Raw genomic sequence first — 26872 nt, 5'->3', positions numbered from 1 at the left:
CTTTTTTTTTAATTCAATACGTTCATAAGAAATATAATTATGTTACATTTTATTGGAATACATTTTTGATATATATTTCAAAACAGGGCTTAAGGACAAATTTCTCTAATCTCCCATAAAGTTGGTTTATTTTTTCAAAGTTTACTTGCGACCCAGAAGTTCGCTTGCAATCCTCGTCCAAGGCAAACGAATTTTTGCTTGCCTTTCAATTTCCAAACGTTAATTGCAACAAATTGGCTTGGCAATGGTCATAACTCTCCTATAACAATTTTGTTCGAATGAGCAGGTGCCTAATTGATACCCTGACCTTTGTTCAGTGTCCAGCAAAATGAGTGTTATCAAGTGACCTGGGCCGGAGGAAAAATCGACATAGCAAAAGGGAAACGAGACGCGCGAGTGTGCACACAATGTCCAATTTAAATCTGTCGAATGCGCCACGCCGTTTGGCCCCCGGAACTGCCACACCTGTTATGAGCCGAGGTCCTGTTCCTGTTCCTGTTCCTACTCCTGCTTCTGCGCCAGGATCCACTCCGGTGGCACCAGCAGTGCTGACGGCACGACTGACCTCGGACAACACCGTGGCCAGCGGGGTGGTGGCGCCCCAGCAGCTGTTGCAGCAGCAGGTGTCCCCCAGTTCCTGTCCCGATTCACCCATCCGCCGGGTATCGTCGAGCCTGAAAAATTCAGCTTTGGATTTCGCCTCGCGGTTCTTCAACAAATGCAAAGCGGCCACATTCACGGTGGATGGTGCCACCTATACAATAGGTAAGTTAACAACTTTGCCTTCGGATAAAATCGTATTCCTTTCTGTAAAAGTGAATTAGAGTTAGTTTAATAAAGGTTTTCTGCACCTCCATCATTTATTCATAGGATGTCCCTACTCAAAAAGGGTTTTATTACGAATTTTCATGTGATCCTTTTGTTTTTTCGTTATCTGAATATTAAAAAAAAAACTATTATTGGTTTTAAAAACCAATTGAATTATATAAAAAAAAAAAACTTTAGAGACTTTTCGAATGTCGGGCAAATTATGATCTAACTTAAATAATAACCATTTAGCTTTTTGCAATGGAAATAAATCTCCGGTTTACCTGAGCACAATGAAAATGTAATAACAAAACAAACAATTATGAGATTTAAATAAGTAATGTTTCAAGTTGTAAAAGTGAAGTGGCTTTCTCAACTTTTATTTTCTGACAGTTCAGATAAAACTTAGTTATTGGCTGCAAAAATGTTTGGATGGTATTCTAACTTATTCAGTTACTGTTTTGTATAACTTTACTTTTCCTAAAGGTTTTGAAATAAAAAGTTTAAAGCATTTTATAAACAAGTCCTTTGTCAAAACTAACAAAGTTAAGTCCGAAATGAAAATGAAATTCCTTTGTTTACCGGTGTGCATCAAAGGTGGAATAACAAAAGCAATTACGAGGTCAACAAGTGTCTGTGTAGAATAGCAAATGTGTTATTTCGGCATTTCGTCCATTGTTTTACGAGCCAACCACATTTTGTCCCCTCGCTGCACTTCTGGCATTGTGTGCAAGGTCATCGATTGACATTGGCCAGGTGTTTCCTTCGCCCTCGTTCGATTTTGTTTTCGTTTTCCTTATCGATTCGCCGCAGCCACAGCACAGCCAAGTCCGTGAAATTGGTAATTCAATGTGAATAGACGATGACGCTTCTTCGACTTGTGCGTCGTGTTCCAGCGTAAGATTGATTGCAATTTAATAAGCTGGTTATAGCCCCTAGCATGAGCAGCGAAAATAAGGGAAAATTGCAAGCACCTCATTAATTTTACAGCAAATAATGGTTATTGAAATTTCGAAAAAATGCAACGAAACTTTGTTGATAAATAATTTGTCTAATATCTTAGGAAATTATCATGTTTTCTCTACACACAGGGTTTTTGTTGTACCTTGACGTTATAAAACAAAATTTCTGAAAAGTGTTTAAATGGAAACAGTAATCTTTTAATGTAGAAATTCTTAGCTTCTAAAATCTTTTATTACCCAAAGTTAAATGGATTTTCAGCAAAACACTTTTAATTTATGTTTTATTTAATTTAAGAAATAAATAGCAAAAGAATTAATTATTTTGACATTTTACCCCATGATAATTGAAATATAATAAACGAATTTGTATTTCTTCAATCAAGTTAATTCATAGCCTCTCACTAAATTGAAGCTTTTAGTTAAATTCGCCAAAAACAACACATGAGGGCAAATATTGATTGAACGACTGCTCTCGCAGCATTTTTTGTTCAATTAAATTCGATGCTTTACCTGGGCAGACGTGTGTTGGCATAGCGATTGTCGCCGAAATTGGAAACTCACGTGCCGAGGTGTTAAGTGTGTCTTACTGTCCCAACCCTGTGTCCCACTTTCTCCAGTGAAATGCCAAGAAGACAATTTTGATATGGCACGCAACTTTGAATCCTGCCAAGTCCCAGAAGGTAAATATGTAAACAGATTTTGCTGACTGAAGAGGATTTCTTTCGAATTCTACATGGGTGTGCGTGGGTGTTTATGTCCCAAAAATCTCCGTGAAATCATCTGCGATATGCAAATCGTTTGATATCGAACTGACACTCTGTGTTGCCAAATGGAAAATAAATTGCGAGCAGACGTAAATATTTTTTTAATTGAGGCCGTGACGTGTTAATGAAATGTATCTGTTGTTTCATCGATGTATCTGTGTCGACGTCACACGATCCACTTAGCATTTTTTAATGATGTCAGCCTGGTTTTATTTATGGTCAGACAATCAGTGCAACTCTCAAAGGAAATTGCTTGGAAATATCCTTGATTACAATGCCTCATCCTCAGCCTCAGCTGTGTGTCATCAATTAAAACTTGAAAATGCAAGGGGGAGGGAGTGCGGGGACTCGGCTGCATCCTTTGCAATTTCCACAGGGCGTAATGCAATTAAGAGTGTCACCAGTGGGACAGCTAAAGAAAGCTGAAGAATTCCCAAGTCCGGCCAACTTGGCAGCATGTGCGCCACTCTTCGGACCCTTTTATTAATAAGCCTGCCTGCAGGCCCAACTTTCTCTGTGGCGTTTTAATCTTTAATTGTTGATTATGTATGCACAAGTGGCAGTGGCGGAAGCTGACACACAAGTGAGCAGCCAATGCAACTGACAGGAAGCACTGCCCAACTTAGAACACAATCCTGCGTCCTTGCACCTCGACTCACCCCTGTTCCTTCGTTTTATTTCACTCGGCGCACAGTGTCTTAATTTTATTTCAATTTTATATATTATTTTGGGATTTTTTTAATTTATTAAACAACAAATATTATACATTTTTCTAAACGTTTTTTTAAATTTTCTTTAGCAAATTAAGTTGCAAGCTTGAATTTGTTACATATAAAATAATTTAAATTTTAAAAACTAGTTTAAAAAGTCAATTAATTAACTTATTGTAATTTTTTTGTTTTTATCATAATTGAAAAGTAGTGAATACATAAAAACTTATCAATCTAAATTAACACTGTATTTAACACTGAATAAATACAAAAATCAATAGAAACAGAAAGGCGGCGATTCGTAACCGTGAGGATAAACCATATTTTTTAAGCGTTTATAACAAATTGGGTTTTTCCAACGATTTTCTCCGTACTGCTGCACTGTGCGTCGTCGATGTCTTCTTGTGTACTTTGTAGTCGGCGGAAATTGCTTTGTCAACGCTGTGAGTGTGGGAAAAGCAGGCCAGCCTGCAACCAGAGGTCCTGGGCGGTGGTCTAAGCTCAGGTCCTGCAGCTGGCCTCCTGGCTGACTGATGTCACAGATGCGCAAATTAAAAATAATGACAACGGAGATTTCCCAGTTAGGCGACGATTTAAGTTTGCTTTCCTTTGTCGCGTGTGATAGGAATTGGCTTCCTTAAAATTTTTGAAAATTAATTTTAAATTTAAAATGATTCAGTAAAACCGTCATCAACTGGGTCAGCTATCTTTAATATTTACTTTATCAATTCACTTAAGGGAAGATCGAATTTAAAGAGTTTGAGAACATGTAATTATATTGTAGTATTTTTCCAAAAGTATTCCAAATTTTGAATTTATTATAATTAGAAGAGACTTCCTAAATAAAGTTTTTCCATATACACATTTTTCATATTTTAAAAAGATTTTCAAGTCAATTTTTTAATTATTTATATTAATCATTGTTCTTTAGGCGTACCTAAATATTAAGATTTTGTTAAAAGTTTTTGTTCTTTGGTATATTACCTTCTTTTTATTATTCTGTTAAAATTGTACAATTTGTACACTTTGAGTGTGGTCTGTCCATTTAATGATTCCTTTCGTTACGTTGTAACCCAATGGTATTGCACAATCAAGGACACCGTACAGGTAATCGAATCGAGGACTTTCTGCACCTTGATTGCAGTTTAAAGCAACAACAAAAAGGACAAGGGATAAAGCACAAATCCAATCCCTATGCAGTGCACATTCCATTGCACACCTTTCATCCGCCGATCCATTCTGCAGAGCGACATTAATCAAGGCAGTAAACGATGGTGCGATTGGGCTTGGATCGGGCATGACCAGCGCCATTACCATGACAGAGTCGTTGATTTAGGTGCTTTCCACCGGCCAGTCGTACCTGTTGCAATCGAGAATTTATCGATTTGCGCCGAAGGTCCTGGCAGTCCTGGCCATCCTGGCCATCCTGGCAATCCTTACGGCGAGCAACAAGCGAGTGGGAGAAAAATGAAAATCGATTTCACGCTCAAATTGATTTGGTTTTTATTGCCTTGGCCATTTAATTTATGTTCCCTCGACAAAAGCTGTCTGCTGTGGCAGCATGCCGTGGATAACAATGCAAAATGCTGATCCGACGGAGGGACTCCGAGTGGAATTCTTTGTTGCGTTACGCTTTGACAATATTAGCGCTTATAAATTTAAACTGCTTGTGGGCCAGGGAGGGGCCTTTGTAGGAAAACAAGGAAACAAGACGGCTTGTGGGCGGAAAACATTCCTTAGGCATCGAGGTGACGGCCCTGACAAGATGTCGCTGCTCCCCATCCTGTTCGTCCTATTTTTCCCGTTTTTACCACTCTTCCTGCCAATGCTGTTGTTGCTGGTAACATTGATTTTATGCCCTGCCACCGACTGCCACCAGCAGGCGATGAGAACTCCCCAACCAAACCAAACCAAACCAAACCGAACCAAGCAGAACCCAGCCTTTAGGACCCACGCACAGCCATACATTATTTGGTTGTAAATGTTGGTTTTATTTTTCGGGTGAAGAGTGAACAAGTGGATTCGCCACTAACTCCAACACCGCCTGTCTGAAAATTCTGTTGAGGTTTGCGGGCATATTTTGGCAAAAACGTTTTTGCACCAAGTCAAATAAAAGATGCAGGGGTATACAGGACTTTCGGAAGATTGTCTGTCGAAGTCTTAATGCCATTCTAAGCTTGTCTAAGCCGTGACATAAAAATGCTGTTAAATTGCAGTACTAAAAAGAAGAAATCTGAGGAAAACAAAATTAATATTTAACGATTTCTTGGCTGTATAGTATTTTTCATTGAGTTGACATAGTTATACCACCAATGAAAACTGGGAAGTTAATTTATCAAAATATTTTTTATAGATTATAAGAATCGTAGTCTGAAAATATGTATAAAATAACAATAAAAATAATATTACAATTTTGAGAATGAGATAAATTGTGTTTTGAAAACATTTACTACTACTTTTTTAACAAAATGACAACGATAAGTGCGCCAACTATTATTTTTTAAGTCTGACTTCCTTACCGATTTCTTACCTTAACATGACAATGAGAAATTGGCCCTAAATAGAGTATACTAGGGTACCCAGCAAGTCCATAACTACTCGCTCATTAGTTTCCCCATAGCTGTTCTGCGCCATCGTTAGACATCCTGTTGGCATCCTTTACTTCCTGTCCCTGTCGCTGCCTGCCACTGTCACATTCAACACTCTGCCTCCGCCTTTTGCAATTTGTTTCGAATTTGGCATTAATTTTTCACACAGGACCAGGGAAATTGAAATGTTGCCATAACGGAAAGTCGTTACGAAGATGGTGACGGGAAATTTTACAGGTTTTCTAGTCTCAGTGAAGGCTAAGAATTCAATTAAAAGTTTATTAGTCGAGCCGGGGCGAAGACTAACTTAACTCTGTGGCTAAAACTGTGTTAATCGAATGAAACTACTTAGGCCGAAAGTTTAGAGCTCAACATTTGCTGCCATCACCGGCGGCAGCTGACGAGCTCATAAAACGCTCAGACCAGACAGGATAAGTACGTTCAGAACAGGCCAAAATAAATATCCATTTCGATCCGTACCACCGCTGGAGCCTCTCATCTTTAATGGCGCTGGCATTCAATTTAATTGCCATAGTTTCCGCAGCTGATTGCTCTCAATTTCCAGCCTCCGACTAGGCAAAGATCTGGGCCTGTTTCTGGCCTGGCCAGGTGTTTGCCAAGTCATTTGGCAACTTCAATCAACGGAAATTGAAACGCAAACGTCGAGCATCCATTTCCCCCGCAAAACGTGCGAGTGATGAAAGTGAAAGTGGAAGTGAGAGCTTGTCCCAACTCGCTGCACTCCCTATACTGCCAGAAAGCAAACATTTTGTACTTTCTATGGCCATATCTATTCCGGCGGTTATTGTTTGCCCAATCCATTGCTGGCTTCATATTTATTTTATCGCTGGCATAGCGAATGAAAACCCAGCCACTCCGCACCTTCTCACTCACCCACGTGGACTGGCAGTGAGGATAACGAACTTTTTGTTTATTTCATTTGCCCAAACTGCAGAGAAGGAAACGAAAAATTTAATTTAAAAAACAAGCAGCTCGATTGGCGTGTGAATGTGGCTTCAGCCAAGGGTGGCCCGAAAAAGGGAAAATAAAATAGAATTGTTTACATTTCATGGCCCAACGCCAAAGCCTCTTCTCGTGGCGAGTGACAACATTTCGCAAAAAGAGTAAAAAAAACTATTTTGTATGGATTGTCTATGGTGTTAAAAATACGTTTCGGATTTAAACTGATGGGGGGCCAAAAAAAAACGAGGGACTGTTTTAATTTGTCGCAGTTAATCAAGGGAAAAAACGGAATAAATTAAATACAGCTTTTTTACAAAGGACTAGCACTGCTACAAAGTTTTGCCCAAGCACATTTTAAACGCATTTAACCTTTCTGAGAGCTCAAAAGGCATATTATATTGCGTCCTCCAAATGCCTGCGTGCTTCACAAATATTCCCAATATTTTTTTCCATTTCATTTACATCTCAAATGCTCAACCATATATAACCCCACGTCAATGGGTGGATAAAAATATCGTGCATGACGGGAGTTCATCTTTCCGTTGGGCGGACCGCAACCTAATTGAAATTGTAGTAGCATCATCAATCATAGCCACATAACGTATACGCAGCGTATGCGCACTCCAGAGCTCGCCAGCATAAGCAATATTCTTATCAATTTACCAAAACACTCCACACACTGAAACCACGTTGTGTCGGACCGACAGCCAGCCTCCATGCTCGATATAAATTATTATGGCAATCATCGGTGACTTTTATTCAGGTCCCGAGCCAGCTGGGAAACCCTAAGGAAAATTGCTTCGACCAGCAGAAATGCGCAAAGAACTGAAAAACAATAACACAGCAGGTGATATTTTTTATGGCCTTTCGGTTCCTTTTTTGGATACATTTTATGGCTTTCGCCGACGGCGACTTGAACCTGAATGACACGTGCCAAAGATGTGGCGGTCCTTGTTTTTATTTTCAACGTTGGGCCTCTCTCTCTTGCTACTTTACTACTTTACGTGTGAATTTAATTTAAAGAAAACTTTTGAATGCGAAAGTGCAATGCGGGGAAATCTCTCAGCTGCAGCGAGCGGAACTTTGCCACGCACAATGAGGGCATGACTGGCTGGGCACTTAGCGAGAGTGCTTATTGAATTTACCACCTGGACGAAGGGAATCGCCCCCATTAAGCAGGTACTGCCAACATTGTTTGGCACATTATGTACGGTCTGTCGGTGGCTGAGAAACCAGTTTATCCCTGAGCTTATCACTTGCCTTTGACTGCTAGCTGGCCATTTGCATAATTTACAGCTCCGGGCCACTTTTGACTCGTCCTCGTCCTCGCCCTCGCCCTCGCCAAATGTCTTTATCGGGGTTTAGGTTTATAATGTCCATAGACAGTTTTGCTTTTACCAGTCTCCCGCAATTTATCTGAAAATCTACGCGACAAAGAAAAACTTTCTGCGTTGAATTTTCTACTTTTTTTCGATTTTTACCCAACCAACTTGTTGTGGGCGAATTGAAAAATAAAAAGGGATGCGATCTGGGACTGCTGGGCTGGCATTGCTGGGTGTGTCGCTCATTGCCATCGCACACGCTAGAGAATTGTGTTTTAGGGGCGTGCCGGCCAAGTTAGTGCGGCACTACTTGGGCTTTAGCTTGTTTACTGCCCTGCCCGCAGTTTTGCCCTACTTTTCTCCTCTTGGGCGCTGATAAAAATCTACTAAACTTGGCACCGCGTAATTGAAAGACGGAATGGTTGGAGATGCAGGCAAGTTTTGGTGGCTTTTGTTCAAACAGAGAAATGCGAGGAATGTCTAGAAATATTCTGATTGCAAAAGTGTGTATTTTGAGGTCTTGTCGCTTGCTCAGGGATTATGTTAAAGGAACTAGTTTGGAATTTTCGGTTGCACAGTCTAAATACATGAAACTGCTGCTTATCTTTCACAAGTCCGTACAGATAAGTTTAAGCTTGATGGCTAAACTTTCAAAGGGTAGGTTAAATAGATTTAATCTCTTCAGGCTTCAAGACTTAAAACTTGAAAACCAATTTATTACATACATTTTCAAACAGAGTTTTTAGTTTTAAAAAGCCATTCACTCTTAAAAAAATATATCAAACAAACCAAATTATTTGTGCAGATAAAATATATCATATTTCATTATTGTGAACTAGCTAAAATTAATAACAATGTGAATACAAAAAAGACCCATAAAAAGCACAAGCCAAGCCCTCAATTTCATATCTCTCACCACCCATCCGGAATCAATCTTCATTCCGTTGTCACACGCTGCGTATACGTAAAATTTTTTTTACTTTCTCTGTTTTATGGAACACAAATCAAATTTATGCGCTGGTCAACGGTTTTGATGGCCCTCAGTCGACACTTCATCCCCACTAACGTGACTCTAGTCCAAACTCACCCCCTAAAACAGTTGCTACGTGTTTGGAAAACTGATTCAGCTACTGCAGCTGCTGTTGGTGTTATTATTATGACTATTCGTACGATATTTGTGTAGATGTGTATTTTGAAAAATGTATGGATTTGTATACATGTGACCTTTGATGGTTTCTATTCCCATTTCCGCTGAAGCTGATCCATACACACTGGCCCACATACACACTGGCCCGGGCAAATTGAAATTGAATTGCGAACTTTAAAAAGTTTATGGCCCAAACGAGGCGAGTGCGCTGCTAGATGGCCACAGCGCACTTAGCGGTACAAAAAGGGGATACGGAGTGGCTTACGATAGGTATTTCGATTCCTGTATGCCAGCAAAGTTGTCTTCCGCTCTTCGTTTTTTCCCGTTGGCAAGTTTTGTGGGCTCCTCTAATTCAGCTTCCGCTTCCAACTCTTCCAACTTTTCTATATCCATCTAGGTACTGGATAACACTTACGTCTATATTTGTTTGTCTTTCCACTGTAATCGGACAACACGCAACCAAACAAACAGAAATTCATTTTTATTGTTGACTGCACTCAATTACTTATTTATTTATTTTTCTCTTGCTCAGAACTCGACGGGTCAAATGTGCGCAATGATTTTGATTTGATTTGTTTGCAAACTCATTTAGATTAAAGTGAACGAGAGATATGTGGGCGGGTTAAGGCAGAGGATGGTCGAGAGCTTGTGGCTTAAACACGCCAGTTGAGTATCTTTAATGATATGTGGGTTATAAGGCATACAAGCTCTGACCAATGAACCGATTAGGAAAATACTTTCGATCAAAAAGCCTCAGCCTTAGAGTTATCTCAGTGCCTTGTGAATATGGGTGATGGGTCTGTATAGGGTGTTCTATTTGGTCGACGAACTCTGGACATTTTCAACAACCATATTTTTAGTTGGCTTTCAAATCATTTTATTTATACATATCGAAATTAACTAAACATAATACAAGTTAAGCCAATAAGGAAATTAATTGCAAATAGAAATTTACTTGGGAACTATAATAAAGACCTAATGAAAATACACATTTTTTATAACACATTCACTTCAATATTTGATTTTCAGATTCTGAACGTTACCATTGAAATTTCAACCACGTCTGCGCTTTCCAAATAAATCTAGTCTTATTTATTTTCTAGAACAAAACAGTACAGTACATTTTTAATTTCAAATGTATGTTGTATTTCCTTAAAGGAAAACTCCCAGCACCCTGTATTTGAAGGACAGACCAATAGCTTGAACAGTAAATCATGCATGAAGAGAAACTCACTCACAGACTCAAATTCTCCGTCCGTCGGCCTAGTGAGCATATTGACCAAAGGTTCGCAAAGGACCTGGCGGAAGTCAGAGGAAGGATATTTACCCTGCTTCAGCCACTCCTTTTCCATCAGGTCTCTGTCATTGATTTCTGTGCTCTGAACTGCATGGGAATGTTGTTTGCTTTTTAAGCAGGCGACTAACCAATGCTCCGGCTGGACCAGGAAACGCCCCAGCGAGTCCATGATTACATCTGGGCCTTAGATTCAGGATTTACAGCAGCAGCAGCAGCAGCAGCCTTTACCCACGCACATTTGCAATCTTTTACTCACTCTCACGTCGAATCGTACGCATAAATAATCAAAAAGATGCCATGTTTCCTCGCAACAAGTCAATAAATTAAAGCTCAATGCTCACCAAATCGATTGCCATTCCGAATGCATGCCAAACTCGTTTATTTTCTGATTAATTCACAATTTCACTGATGTAGCAGAAATGCACTTAATACGGCCATAAAATGTGATCGCATTCCATATGCTGAAAATAAGTGAAAAAGGCCAAGAGAAAATGGAAACTTTTTGCTGCCTGTTAAATAAATAATTTTTATTTTATAACCAGCGAAATGGGTAGCAACGAATACATATGTGTGTGTGTGTTTGTGTGTGTAAGGATTGCGGGGAAAGGGCACTTGGGCACTCGAGGCAAACTAATTAGGAACAAAAATATAGTATTCTCGAGCTTGTTAATGTGGCCAATGTGTGTTTACCCGCTGAAGGCAGCAAATGTTTTCTGGCTACTGCACAGAACGAAATTTTTTACGAACTGTTTTAATGAGTTATTTGAAATTGTTTCATAAAAAAATCATCTTAAATGGCAAGAACATTTTAACCAAAACAAACTGAAATAAAATAAAATAAGTAAAACTCCATATGCAAGTGGCATTTGTTTCGTTTTTTCTCTGCATGTTTAGTACTTCCTGCTTCCCCAAAGTTCGCTTTAGAATTAACCCAATAAAGCTTAAAGGCGGAGCACTTGTACTCATGTTCCCTCCGTGCCAGGTGAATTGCTGTCAAGTACCTGGCAGCTCTTTAACACTCTCTTACGGCACTGCTGCTTGTGCCCAGCACTTTTAAGTGCATTAATACATAAAGTTGCTCTGCGACTCCTCTACTCCTCTACTCCTCGACTCCTGTTTCTCGTACTCGTACTCATAAAGTCAAGTGGGACTGACTGTGATTTAAGAGATGAGTGCGGCGAAGATCTCTACATTTCGCACGTAGCATCAGCTGGCCCGAGCTGTCACATTCTGGGCTGCTGTGACCGAGTCCCAGTCGAGAGCATCAGAACAGCACTCCGATTGCATCTGGCAGCTTTACAGGCCACGGTCCTTAATAAAACTTTTATATTGCATGCCAATTCAGGACAAGCGAACCAGGCGAAGTGCACAAAAAATATATGAAAGGCAGAGGGAGGGATGGCAAAGGAAAAGTTGAATGAAGTTGGGATGCTCTTTGTTTTACCTTCAAATGATGTCCTTGAAATGCGAGCACTTAAAATTAATTAAAGCCTAAACGAAAGTGAGTTTTAATTAAGGTAAAAGTCATACAAGATATAAGTTAAAGATTAAATTATTCCATTACCCGTTTAATGCTATTATTGTAGCATTACTAACTAACAAGCAATTTAAACTGACACTCAATTAAATAGCTTTATTATTATTTAGATTTAGCTTTTAGACACCAAAAGTAAAATATTTAAAATGCACCTTCCCATTTCAAAAACATTGTTGAAAATTTAACACATTTGCGTGGTAATTACATTCTTTTGGAAACTCGTAAAAATGTAAAATTTAACTTTGATTTAAATGCTTTTTGAGCGAATGAAAAATATTTAAAATTCACTTTTCAAACACTGATGAATATTTAACACCTTTCCGAATTAATAACATTCCACACATAGCTCGTTTCGTAAGTGCTTCATAATCAAAGCTATTTTTTGTCAGTTTTAAAAGCCTTTAGATGAAATTAATACGAGTTTTTGCATATAAAAGATTCCTTTTGCGAAGGAAAAATCGATCGAGTGGGGTGGGTGTTATCCTTTCGGCTATCGCCATCTCTTTGCCGACAATTCAATTTAGATAATTTTCATGCTAGGCTCCGATTGAAAGTGCAACAAAGTGGCAAAGTGTCGGCCAATTGCCTTTAAATATTCCCCTCGGCAATTATTGATTTATGTTTGAGCAGTTTCCTGCCAAGGCCTTCCCTGTCTGGATAAATTCGAAATATGAAATTCCAAATCCCGAGCAGAATCCGCTCACCGTTTGCAACGAATGGATCCAATCCTATGGGTTTTCCGAGACTGGGGGCCTGCAACGGGATTAACATTTGTGATTGCAAATAGGGGAGACGGGGAGGGGGGTAGTCAGGAAACAGGACAACGTCTTTCAGGATTTTCCCCCACGAACGAGGCCATACAATTGGCCAGCAATTGTTGCTGCTTAGCTGTGTTGTGTCGTCGCAGAATGGGGTCTGGTGGTTTCCTGGCCTTGGCAGGCACCTGGCAAATGCGAATGCTATTGAGTTGTGGCGACAGTTTACCCATTTCACCATCGGTTTGGAATTGAAAGAGCCGCTTAATTGGCTTGTCTCGCGCTGATTGAGGGCCGTGAGCATTTAACAAAATATTTCTGGCTCAGCCGACCGCTTTCTTTTCCCTTGACCTCATCGCATGTCTGGCTGCAGTACATGCATTAACCGTCGCCCATTCCGCCTGATTTACGTCCTTGGATAAGCATGCAAATGGCACCAGCTTTGGCATAAATTGCGGCTTTATTTTTAATTATAAAACAACGTCGCGGTCTGGCAAGTTACGGGCTAAGGTGGATGTCAACGAACTTGCTCATTAAGCTGAGCTGAAGGCAATCAAAACTTTTCTTTTTCAGGCCAAACTTTTACGCCCGTCAATTATATTACTTTCGGTAATGCTGGCCAAGTTTGCCGCCATTGACTTTTACTCTTTAACTGTCATCTGTCCGGCAATGTCTCCCTGGGGCATTCGAGACATCTCATTAATGGAGCGAGGAGATATGGGGGAAATGCCTTAAGCCGGGGGCTTTGCCCTGGCCCTCCTCTTGTCCTTGACATAATTTACAATTTCAATAACATTTCTTGTGCGTCTAAGCTAGGGAAATGTCGAGCAATTTATTTAAGCATTATCCTTTTGGCACAACTCCTTTGTCGTAAGTCGCAATCATCATTATCGTGACGATGACGATGACGAGGATATCGGGTGGGGGCGACTAGCGCATTTGTCATCATTAAGGATGGTTTGCAGGACTCAAAATTAGTCCGTTTTTGCCGGAGACCCTTGGTCCAGGATACGATTAATGCGTGTGCAGTTCTCCTCGAGAGTCACGCCCCGGCATTCGTTGTTGCTGCTCATTATGGCTTAAAAAAATGTTGAGCACGTCGACGCTTGTTTGCATGGAAATCGTCCTGCCTTCTGCCTTCTACCTCCTTCCTGTGGAGTCCTTAGTTCTTAGACCCTCGTCCTAGCTCTCATTCTCGCCATGTCTTGGACAGCACTTGAAACCGGTCGCTGGGGTCCAAGCCTAAGTCCAAGTCCAGGCAGCTCTGCTCACCACTGCGACCACTTGATAGTCAGCGCTGACATCTCATTATGGTTGTCTGCCCGTCACCAGTGCGTATGCGTGATGTCTTCCTCCCATCACCGACGGCCCCATTTTTTATTCGGTGCGCTTATGTGTTGGCAAAATGTCTACAACGCGAATTATTTTTATGTGCCATTGAGGACCAATTTCTGTGTGTGTGCCTCCAACACATCTATTTTCTTTTATATGGACAAAAATTGAAGTCTCTGTACATTTCACTGGCATGTGACAGGGAAAAAATAAGGACTGAAAATGAAAGGGTGTACGTATAGAACATGTAGCTACTACTTTTAATAGAAAATGTACGCAAAAATTCTTAAAATGCCATCAACATTCTATTTCAGAAGTGAAATACTGCCAACTGTTTGCCTTGTGTAGAAAACTTTGCCAACAAGTGTATTGTAAAGTCAATTTAAGCAATCATAAACTGTAAAGTTTTGAGAGAGCTTCAACTATCAGATGGCAGTTTGCATTTAGGTCAAATTGTTTGCTATGATCAAATATTTAAGTGGTTGTGTTGTTGCTTAGAAATTACTGAAATTAAACTGCCTCTAAGATATACTGCCTTAGATTATGGTGAGGATAATTTACATATCCTGACCGTTACCCAGAGAGTTTTCATTTCCAGATTCCCCAAATTCCTGCTTTTAGCCCTACGCCTACGCCTACGCATATATCTTCCGTTTGGCCCCTTATGCAGCCAAGTCAATCATGGCCCACTTGACCGCAGCCACTAAATCACTTTGAACGAGCCCGTTCCTCTGTGTTTTAGCCTGGTCGGAGCCACTTATCAGATGTTTATCTTGGCAGGGAGGAGTACTCAGGGACTTTGGGAGCGGCGGGCTGTACAATCTCAGCCCTGCATGTTGACAGCGACATTTACATAGCAGGACCCCCCTCGTCCTGGGCGTGGCAAATCAATTGCATTGTTGCCCCGGAGGTGGGCTCTTTGAGCAGTCGCTGGCTCCATTGACAGCACATTAACCCGCCGACAGACAAAATACACAGAGACGCATGCATTATTTATTACCATTTTCCGCTCGAAAGACAAAGAAGACAGCAACCTTAGAGCCCGAACAAAGGCAACTTTCGAGTAGCTGCCGCTGCCGAAAAAGTGCTCAATCAGCAGGTCGAATGAATCGCTGACTGACTTCGTTCGTACGCACGAATTGACACTTGAGATGGATTAGCATGGGGCCCAGAGCGAAAGAGACAGCAGAGGCGGCAGAGAGGGACAGCCTGAGGCGCCGTGACAATAAATCAAAGCGATTGGAAATTTACAATCCCGAAAATGTGAACAATTTTAATTCTCCCACACATGAGCAACATTTATACAAAAATAAGCTTATGATCACAATAACCCATTAAAATATTAATTGGTTTTTCCTGCTGACTAAAAAAAACCCTTTTTGTTTCCATCAAATTTCTTCTAATACTATAATATTATACTACCAGAAAAATAAAATAACTTTCCTGGTAGAAAAAAGTGCTAATATTATTCATTGAAAATTTCAAGTATTTCTAAAACTCCAATTTGCATAATATGCATAACAAAATATGTTTTTCTGGCTTAACCTGATATGGAGAACAACCAATATTTTAAGCGATTTTTGCAAGCATTGCTATTTAATTTAATTAAGACTAACTTTAAGACTTCGTTATAGTTTTAAACTTAAAATGCTAGTAAAAACACATTTATCTTTTCCCGTTTCATTTCGCAGCTTTTCCTTTTCCGCAAGCCTGTGTTATCACTCATTGATGGAGAAGCAAAAGAAAATACAAGAATCCATTATTTCAAAAACACCCAAAAATGTATTGTGTCTTGTGGTCGCAGTTGGGGCGTTAAATTAGAACAGCTGTTCTCAGTGGCTGCCCTCCTCGGATGGCTGATGACTTTGGCTCATTTAGTCCGGAAGCGCGGCGCTGGAAACTAACCACTTTCGTTGTCTTTTTTTCCAACCATTTTCCTCCGTCTCGAACGGTGCCGTCATGCTATTTCCCGTTTCCGGCAGTTCCGCCTTTTGCCTTCTGATATCACAGCGCCAGCAACAACAATTACGCAGCGTTTTCCCATTATTCTGTAAATTATGAATTAGCTGTGCGTGGGATCCTTTCACCGCTGTCGCATCTCCATCTCCATTGCCATTCTTGTCATCAATTCAACCCAATACAACCCAACCAATGGTAATCCTAAGTGGGTTTTCCACAAGCTTCTTTATAATTCATTTAGTGGATCTCTGTCTGCGTTAATTTAAAATTAACGAAATTCTTAAACGTAATTGCTGGTTCATATAATGATGGCTGCATTTCGATAAAGTTGTCACTGAATTGAAAATAAAGGTTGTCTAAGCTAATGAAACTAAAAAGAAAACAGTCAAATAGGTTTTATATATTGATAAAAGCTCAAGAATAATCATAATTAAATATATAAGCATTTTTTTTTTTTTTTTTTTTTTTTAAATTTTTTTTTTTTAGGGGTGGGGGGTTTTTATAAACCCCCAGGTTTGCCAGCATCACAGACACATCCCTTATTTCTTGGCTCGTGTGCTTGACTTAAGCCTATGTTAAATGCTTTGTCGTACATCAAAATTATGTCGGCATTTATTAATGAACTGTAAATGTGATTGATGTGAGTGTTGTTGGCCCTGTTCATTACTTTACTCTGGTTTTTATTGCTGTAGACCGCTGCATTTGTGCGGGGCTTGAGTATAATGTACGCAGAAATATAAAGGGCGCTTTAAATTATATTGCATGCAATTTATTTAATTCAGGATGAAGTGAAGCGAAATGAATCAAAATGAAATAGAATGGGAGCCTGTCTGTGACTGCCCTCCGTCGATTTGTCTGTCTGAGTGGATGCTTGGATAGTAAGTTGAGCAGGATAAGCTTTACATTAAAGTTAGCCCCTAAAGAGCGTAAGCGTAAGTGAAACTACATACAATCAATCTACTTAACTTTCCCATTAATTAATTAATTTTAATTGCCAGCAGTTCATTTTACTGTTTTAATTTAATTTTTCTTTCACAACCAACACTTTAATTTATCTGATGAAAATGAATTTGTCTTGAAAAGAAAAGAGATAATAAACTGAAAGATTATATATTATATTCCCAAATAATTCATAATGCGCTCATGAATTGTATTCTGCATTTAATGTTTCTCTCAACTTGTGAATTCAATTAAAGAGTAAAAAGTCATCTTTCAATCAAAAGTCCCTGCTGTCGGCTTTTTTTCCTTTGGGTATATAAAAGTCCATCACATCCTTCCTGTTTATATTTCTATTCTTTTTTTCATTTCCTTCATTCGCACAATCTTGTTTTCACGTCTCTCATTCAAATTCTTTTAGCACCTGCGAAATAAGAATAACTATATTTCGTAAGCAACATAAAACTGACAGATGTAAATAAGTAAAGCTTAGTGAGTGAAAGGAAATATAAAAATGCAGCTCAACACGCTCAACAAACTTGGGTGTTGCGACAACTATTGCAACGCAATGGGAATCAACCATAGTGCTGTACCAAACAAAGCATCTAATTTGGCTTAAAAAACTCCCCTCATTCGATGGAATCCCGTTGCCGTCCCTCGTTTTGATGTAGTGTAATTAAACGTTGTCAATTAGTCAAATCATTAGAGCCCAATCTGGAGAGCTGAGGCAACAATGGGCCAGGCAAGCAAATAAAGAGGCATCCTGTGTCGGTAAATAAGAGTTGGCCAAAATAAAACCCCTATTAACCTGAGCAAGGAAATCTCTTAAGGGGTTACAGAAAAGCTGGGATTTGGCTTGGATTTTTGGGGTCTGGTGCATTAAAAGTGCATTACGACAGCTGCGATGGTGGTGGTAAAACATCAGGGGGAAAAACAACAGACAACAAACTAAGTGAACAGATTGCAGCTGCAGCATCTGAAGGACCTTGTTCCTCTTCCTCCACCTCCACTTCCAAGCCCCGCACAATTTAAATTAATTAAGCTGGCTGGGGTGCGAAAAAGCAAGCCATTGTTTTTACTTTAAATGCAAGTCATGTCTTTATTAAGCATACGCACTGTGGTGCGACTATGTTCAACCCATTAGCGTTTTAGGTTAAAAAACTAGAGAAATCGATTATTTGACTAGTGAGTTGCTAAATACTTTTATAATTTGAAGAACAAAGTATAAATAAAGTTGTTTTAAACAGTGATTGCAATGCTTTAAAATATAATAATATACTAAGAAATTTTAGACCCTGATATCTAACATTTTTAAATGAAACGTTTTTGAGAGTTTATCTTATCAGGTTAAAAACGCACTATATTAAATTATAATTAAGTCGCATGCGAACTATGAGAAAATTCTTTTTTCTGGGTATATTCGATTTTGCTTTGCTTTTAAAGTGACAAAAATGCTGAACGATAGCTTTAATTTATTTTTTGCTTAGATTATGTACTGTCCTAAAAATGAGGAGCAAGAAAAAATAAACTCCTTGCGACAACAAATAAATTAAGACTAAGCTTTTTCCGCTACGAATCCATGATTCGTCATGTGATAATAAAAGGGGTTACGCATACGCACCGTGCTCAACGTGGCGAAGAGGGTGTTGCGTGGTGTGGCTTACCCAACGATAATGGCATTTTTAGCACCTGACATAATTAAACAATCAAGGCCCGTCGCAGCCCCTGCCAAAGGATTAGGTGTCAGCTTCATAATGCGACCGCTTGACCTTCGCCGAAGGAGCGTGAAGTGAATCCAAGAATCCGGTAAGATGGATACGCACACACTGGGCATTGTTTGTAAGGACTTGGCAAACATGACACAGGGATACATAAACACACACTACAAACACACACAGCGCCATGGAGGGCACTAAAATGCGCTTATGAGTTTTTGCGGCAGCCTCGACAACGGCAACAACAACACCAGCAACAACTTAAATATGCAAATATTTGCACAATGGCAATGCAAAGACGAGATAGGAAATACAGAGGGAATTGGGGGTAGTGGGTTGCCCGGGAAGGGTGTTGATGATGCCGCACGACCGCAAGCCCGTCGTCATGTGGCTCAGGCGACACTTGGCAGTGCCGAAATCCCGAACCATCCAACCGTTTATGATTTACTATATTCCTATTATCGCCCATCTAGCCAGCAACTCTATCCCTTCTTTTGTGGCTTCATCTGGCCGAAAAATGGAAATGAAACATGTTTATGAACATTAGAATTTCAATTTGGCCAGCATACACATAATGACTGCAATTAAGACGGGTTACATGATGAGATTTTGGTGGTCCTAGTCGGTTTATGAAATTTTTGGGGGCTGGGGAACCCTTATCGTTATCAATGCTAATGGTTAAGAGAGTACATTGGCTTGTGAAGAGAGTTGGCCCTTAAAAGCTTCTGATGAAGCTCCACAAGTTGACAGTGCTGTCGCTCTTTTTATCTCAGTTAACAAAGCTTTTCACCACTGTGACTGCTTTGTCACAAAAGCTGTGTTTGTGTCTTGGTTACGTTTGGTGCCGAAAGATGGCGTTTATAGGGTAAAAATAAGCTTTACAGCTAAAAAAAAAAAAACATGTTAATACATTAACCTTCATAGATGTTTTATTAATATTAAAAAAATTAAACTTTGCGGAAAACATGCTCAGAAAAAACTTGTTTTACCAATTTAGTAGTTATGCTTTACAAACTTTAAAATTAGGATGTGCGACTCACAACATAATTCTAGTTATTATAACATTAAAGACACTTTCCCACTTGTTGCGTGAATGGGTCTAAAAACCTCACCTTATCTTAAATAGCATTTGCCACGGCGAACTTAAGATACAGGTTGGTAGGCTCAGCACTCCCACTGTCGTTAAGTGGAAGGCGGCGCACCTATTTGAACGGCATTTAACCGCCCGTTGACAATCGGGCGATAAGGAAAAAATGAAAACCGCCAACTTGCTGTCAAGTGGTGTCAAATAATAGGCCGATGGCCAGATTTTCGATATGGCAACGCCGCAGCGGCAGTGCTCTGTTACCGCTGCTCATTAGGCAAAACATCGAAAGTTGCTGCGATCCACAATTTGTATCGCCTGCTGATCGGCTGGCTTATTGAATTAAATTTAATTGGAGCCCAGGTAAACAGTCACTCAGTCAGTCAAACAGTCGGTGGTCAATTTAAGGCTTCTGCCCCCTTCTATGGCCCCCAATAGCACCCCGCTAACACGCGCTGCCCGGTCATATAAACGGCAATTTCGGATCGGATACTCCTCGCCCCCTCCCCGAACCAAAACAGATACCCTCGCCCCCTTTCATCCCCTGCGTTTCTTGGGTCTGCGCATGCGTGGCGCGCATATTTCATGGCAAGGCGATAATTAATGCAACCAAAAACTGAAATACAAAGTGTCTCTTGTTGTTGCTGTCCAAAGTTGCGACAAACAAAAAATCCAAATATTATTTTTATTAAATTTGTTCGTTTATGGATACGCTACATAAAGTTGATTGAGCCGGCATTTCGGTTTTGTGGCGACAAGCGGCATGTATTTCTGGTAAACAGAAATGGCTGTGGCTTATAATAGTATATTCTTCGTTGCTGACCAAGAATATGGGAAAAGGGTAAACTTTAGCTACAAGATTTAAAAGTCAACAATTCCTTATAGTATTATAAACCACTTTTTATCCCTACACTGTAACTAAACTAAATCACAGGCTTGCAACTCTTATTTGCTGTTCGCAAATGAAATTTAATTTGTTTTCAAATCACTTTCAGTCAACCTAATTTGATTTTCAGGCTAATCATGCAGCTACGTAGGGCAGTCAACAAATCGTTCGATTGCAACCAGAAATTGCTTTCATGTCTGTCAACAGGTTTTTGACGATTAACTCTATCGTGCAGAGCGGTTCACGGGGCAAATGTATCCAGACTGCGACTGCAACGCGACTCAAAAATCTGTGCATGATGATTTATTGCCGGTTGCCCGCTTTTGGCATTTGACGCATTTGTGCAACATGCGTTTTGACATTTAAAGCTGATTTGTGTGAAATTTGAACGAACAAACAGCAACAACGAGCGGCGAATTAGTCTTTTTTTTTTTGCACCTCGCATTTGACGCTTGTCTAGTTCTAATTTTAATTAGAATTTGTTATTGATTTAGTTGTTGATTTATTAATAGCAGTGATTAAGTGCACGGCTGCGGACTGTGGCGCCCGCAGCTTATTTGCGTGGCACGCAATGCCAAGATCTGATCCGATCCAGGCCGAGCCTGTCCAGTTTTGGGCAAGCCTCAAACCAGCTTTCTGGCCAACACGCACCATTCGGAGCTGGGGCAGCTGCAGAAGTCCAGCGGCGCTTAAGCTGAGCACAAGGCTCCGGTCGCGTATCGGTCTAACACAGAAACTATTGATAAAGTCGCACAAGCCCGAATTGTAAATACTAATTAATCAGGAAATCGACTTCGGCTTATGTCGAGTCAAATTTTGGATATTCCTGAGGTGAGTGAGGACTCTTTTGGTTAAACCCTGTGTTTTATTATTAATGTATTAGCGTTAAATTTCAATCTGTGATATCATGAAACTTTCGGGGCAAAAACAATTAAAAACCCGTTGTAAAACCATTTTAAATACCAAATGTTAAGCCGAAAATTTAAAAAAAATTTTAAAAAGTTTGTAAGAATTTGTGAACGCCTAAAATGCTATACACATAAATGAATGTGAAATTGTTTGTTTAAAAAATATAATTGAATATGTTGTTTTATCTAGAGGATCTTAGCTTTGATTATTTGGAAAATACATCTGTGCTCTACTCATCGCTATATTTGTTGGTCATTAAATGCAAAATTGGAACTTAACTTCGATTGTAACTTCCAGAACAATACTTTAGCCAAGAGGGACACAACAAAAAATAAAATTTATCCAAAGCACTGCTCAAGTTTAAGCCAAGCTTAAGCAAAGTTTGTCTTCAAATTACCTGACCTGAGTTATCTGATTGGAGAGTTCGGTTACAATGTTATGTCCAAATTTCCCTTATCCTGCAATTTGGCAATTAGCATTTGAATAATTGTTCCCCACCAAAGAGTTGGTGATGCTCTTCACTAATTGCTCTACGTAATTGTTAATGCCGAATGCAGGAACCTAACCCGCAGAAATGGAATTCAGTCGCCCAGCGCTGCGTATGAGCAATATTTACATTTGTGCAGCTGTAAATTACATTTCGCACTGCTCTGCACATATTCCAAATTTAATTACGTGTTTGCCGAGCACAAGTCATAAACATTGAGTTAGCCAAGAAGCCAAATATTTAATGGATGAAATCATGAACTTAAATTCAATTTCGGCACATTCCAATATATTCAAACATGCAAATGCATGGTTGCTAAATGAAATTTCAGAGCAAAGAAATTTGACAGGGTCCATTCATGTCTGTAAAGCAATTTGTCATGCACTTGATCAGTTTAGGAAATGCAGCTTAACTGAAATTTTAACCAAATTACTACGAATAATTTAAAATGGTTAAGTTGTTGTTCGTTGCACCAGTCAAGGCCAATACAATTTTCTGGCAAACAAGATTTTCATCCATTATTTCCTGAAAAGGAGAGTCGGTTGGCAGTCTAAGTTGACTATGGATACTTAAATCTCCTAAAACGAGATAATACAATGCAAATGTTATAAAACATCAAAGCCGTCACGCTTGAAATATTTTGCAACATGGATAAGCTTTTAATCGGACTTAATTAACTTTTGCGTAGTCTAAAAAAGTAAAAATAAATATTTTCCATGTTAATATTGCTTGTATTGCCTTACTATAAATTCAATAAGCCATTTAACTCTTTAAAATACAAAGTTGAAACCATTTACTCAGAAAAAGTATTGAACAATAAAAACCCCTGCAGCTATTCCAAAATTGAAATGTTCTGTAAAACGACTATTCGTCGTGTTTTTTTTTTTGTATATGAATAAACGTATCGCTTAAAAAACAGTGAAGTTCATATTTTTTCATTTTTTTCCAATTTTTCCGTTGGGAGCTTTATTAAATAGTCGTCCGATCCAGCTTCTTCCGACTTATATAATACCTGCAATAAAAAGAAGACTTTTGGGAAATTTTCATTAAGACAGCTCTTAAACTAAGAGACTAGTTTCATAGAAACGGACGGACGTTCGGATAGAAGGTAGAACAGACGGACATGGCTAAATCGTCTCTCTTGTGATGTTGCTATGCTTTTGACTAAAACTACAATACAATCTGCAAGGGTATAAAACGACAATCTTTAATATAACATGATGGAAGATTAAATGCGCTAAAGACAACAAAGGAAGTTGTAATCTTTCCTTTGTGCCATATCAGTGTTATCTGAGTAACACAAGTTATCTTTAATTTGTTCACGTGATGACACGGTCTCATGTTTCCACTCAATTAATGCTGATAGCCTAACCACCTCCATCGGATTCCTCATTTTGTGGCCTTGGCCCAAATTACTTCACCCTCATGCAGGGCAGGGTTTTCCATTTCACATCCCCGATATAGTTGCTACAATTATTACTCGTATTATAACTGTTTTGCTAACTGTTTACCATCTGCTTTCTTTCAGGTAAGTCGCTGTGAGATACATTCTGCTACTTAAAATCTTTGAGGGGCTTTGTTTATTTTTGATGCCTGGTAAGTCAGCCCTGAAAACCAAATAATATGCAAAACAATGGGGCACGAAGGGAAAAGAACGAGAGTGAGGGTAAGGAACTGAGGAAGGAAGTTGAAAACACTTGTTCAACTTAAGGGAAACAAGAAATTTTTAGAATATTTTTATTTCCCGGGGACCCCAAAACGGGTGTAAGTGTGTGCGTGTGGTGTACATTTTGTGAAAGTATCTGCATGATTATATATGAACTACTGTGTGTGCGTGTGCTGGCCCCAAGGGTCGCCCTGTTGAAAATGCTTTTCATTTTGTTTTGACTCCGGAAAAGCAGCAGCAGTAGCGAAAAACCCCTCACTGTGGGTGGCAACCTGTTGAAGGCGCCCCTCTGTACGCAGCAACAAAGCGAAGGAGAGAGACAAGAGACAATGCTCCGAAAGCGAAACCACAAGCGAACAGAGAGACCTTGATTTTAGGAAAGGGAAAACAGGCGGATAATACTGGGAAATTCTTTCAGTTGTTCCTTCATTTTCCTTAAAAAAATACCTTTAAGTTCTGTGTAAAATAGTTCAAAGTAGAATAAAGCACCAGCCGAATACGAAACCTTTTTAAGATGGGTGTATTATTTTATTTTAACAAAGAAGAAATAATTTAACCGGTTTTTTGTCATTCAAATTAAATTTGTAGACTTTAATATTTTGGAGATTTGCGGGCCAATCATTCAGGGTCAACAAATTGGCCATTGCATAATTTTCCTTTAAATGTCGCTACATTTAATTATTTGTTAGCACCTTGTACCTTAATTTGCAAGACATATAACATACAGCAATTACATTATTAGTCGTCAAATTCTGGATTTAGTTTTATTTTAGTATTGTTTATGAAATTTTTGTAAGCCTCAATAACTATTGAATTAAGTAAATATTTATATTTAAGGAAATTTTTTAAGTTCTTTCACTGAAATTAATTAAACGGTTGAATATTTTTGTTTATAAATCAGAGCTTTCCCGAACTTTTACCCAGCTTTTTCTAACCATAAGTACGCTTTTGGGCAATTTCCTCGTGAAAATAGCGGGAAATGACGGCGAGCTTTTTCCGTGGTGCCATGCTCCCATTCTCTCTCGCTTGGCGAATTTTCATGCGCAGATTTCTTCGGGGGCCTGAAAGCTTTCGGTGTGGGCCAAAATGGTTGTTGTTGCTGCTGCTGCTGCTTCTAACCCGTCCAGACACGGGTGTGTGTCTGTGTGTGTGTGCGTGTGTGTGGTGTCTCTGTTTTGGATCTCGGTGTCTCTGTGATTCCGCTGCTGCTCGGTGCTATCAACTCCGAATCCGAAAAATCCAGTTCCAGTTTATCCCCAGCAGGCAGCATGTGCGGACGTAGTGCTGCTCCTGCTGCCGCATTTTCTTATCGCGTTCGCGGGCTTTCCATCCACTGAGCATCCACCGGCTTGGCTTATCGTGTGTTTATCGGCCGCAGATCGAAATCGCAGATTCAGATATCGAAGTGAACATTTGTGTGAGCAGTGTTTGTCCAAAACATCGATTGTAATAACCAATAATGCAAATAACAAAATATATAAAATATTAATAATCACTTGAGCAAGTGCATAACATAACGAGTGTCTTTCCGTTGTTTTGTTTTTAAATTTCGTTTTGTAGAAATTTTCGTTTATCATTATCAAAAAAGCGTTCACACCCTTGCCTATAATTTGCTTTATATGCAATTGACTTTTTATCTGTGTGTCGACTTTATTACGCCCTCACACACCCATTGAAAAACGAAAAACCGATAAATATATACCTCCCAGTATTATTTCTGTTATTTCACTTGATTTATGTGCGATGCAATCAGCTAAATGCAATTTGTCAAACTAACAAACACAAATCGATTGTATCAATTACTTAATTCCGTCTCTCGAAAATATTTCAAATAATTTTGCAAGCCAAGTGTAAAATATAGCACAACAAGAATTAATGCTAATTAAATGAGTATTTCTCTGCTACTGATTCGCTTGGGCGGGGGAAATCAGACTGTCAGATTTGACGTCATTATATTAGCATAAATAAATACAATAATCCACGCCACTCCATTAAAAAACACTTAAAAGAAATAAATAAATTTATACAAATGATTAACGCAAATCTGGCTCTCAATATGCTGCTCGGCCTCGTTTATGATATCATAAAAATCTAGTAAATACAATAATATCGTTTACGCATTTGAGGGCCTCGCATTTATGTGTATTTTATCGCATAATTTGTTCGCTGACTGAAACGGAAACTTTACTTCCTTCCACGGCCCATTATGTCTGTGGCTTTTGCATAAATCTGGAACCAAAAAAAAAGCCGACATGGGAAATGCAATAAAAAATCATGAAAATTAAAAAATCAATTTTTAATCATGCTATGTACTTGCATGAGCTAACCAACTTGATTTTAATGTGTAATGGACGGGACATATCGTCAAAATCACATCTAAATGTTGCAAAATGCGCCGCTCTGCGCAAATTGTTTATACAAATCTCAGAAATTGTGGCCACATCGTGTTGCCGCTTTTATATACATACGTACTTCAATGCAAACACAGTTTGACCGTTCCGGCCCCCCTAAAATCCCCCCATTTCGTGGTGCTGATCAAAGCGAACTGCGCACCGGACGCAAGCGTCTACGCTGACGTCGAAGTCGAATTCGGCGTCCAAAATAGTTGTCCGAAAATTCACATCGTTTGCATTCAGCCACACACACCTAACGGATGCAGTATCAACAGCGCACGCACGCCACAAAAAGATACCGAGATACAAAAGTATCTAGCACGTTTTCAGCATTTCGCCTACGTCACGCCGCCAAAAGCAGACAGGCGAAATATACGAATAAGCAGTATCGTATATATAGATATTGTTAATTGCCCGCAGCAATTGTCGCCCCCGAAAAGTGGCACAGTGGTCGCCGACGGCTGGCACATGAAATCGATCCCACTGTGCGGTGATCAAATCCATGATGTAGTAGAAAATAATACTGAAAGCGATGTGAAAATACTCTTTATATTCATTTAAAGTGAATTATTCGAAATAGATTGCCTAGAAGCAGCATAATGACTTTTTATTGCCACAATCATTAAAATTAATTAAATTATAAGATTTTTGAT

At 39.4% G+C, this 26872-nt stretch overlaps 1 protein-coding gene across 5 annotated transcripts in view; it reads left to right on the top strand.

The window, feature by feature from the left end:
* The first annotated feature begins 287 nt into the window (after positions 1-287).
* Positions 288-26872, top strand: part of LOC108138077 (calcium/calmodulin-dependent 3',5'-cyclic nucleotide phosphodiesterase 1) — a 91257-nt gene continuing 64672 nt past the window's right edge. For 2 of the 5 annotated variants that reach the window (XM_017260056.2, XM_041710162.1), the window contains exon 1: positions 25073-25272. Coding sequence is in view for 3 of the 5 variants with exons in the window: in XM_017260058.2 (XP_017115547.1) it covers positions 408-765 (358 nt within the window). In the remaining 2 variants the exon portion in view is untranslated. Of the gene's footprint in view, positions 766-25072; positions 25273-26872 lie in introns of those variants that run through there. The other 3 variants (XM_017260058.2, XM_017260059.2, XM_017260063.2) reach the window with 3 other exon arrangements.

The sequence above is a fragment of the Drosophila elegans genome, unplaced genomic scaffold, assembly GCF_018152505.1.
Source record: "Drosophila elegans isolate 14027-0461.03 unplaced genomic scaffold, ASM1815250v1 contig_814, whole genome shotgun sequence".
Classification (NCBI taxonomy): Eukaryota; Metazoa; Arthropoda; class Insecta; order Diptera; family Drosophilidae; genus Drosophila; species Drosophila elegans.
This window is presented reverse-complemented; position numbering and strand designations above follow the sequence as displayed.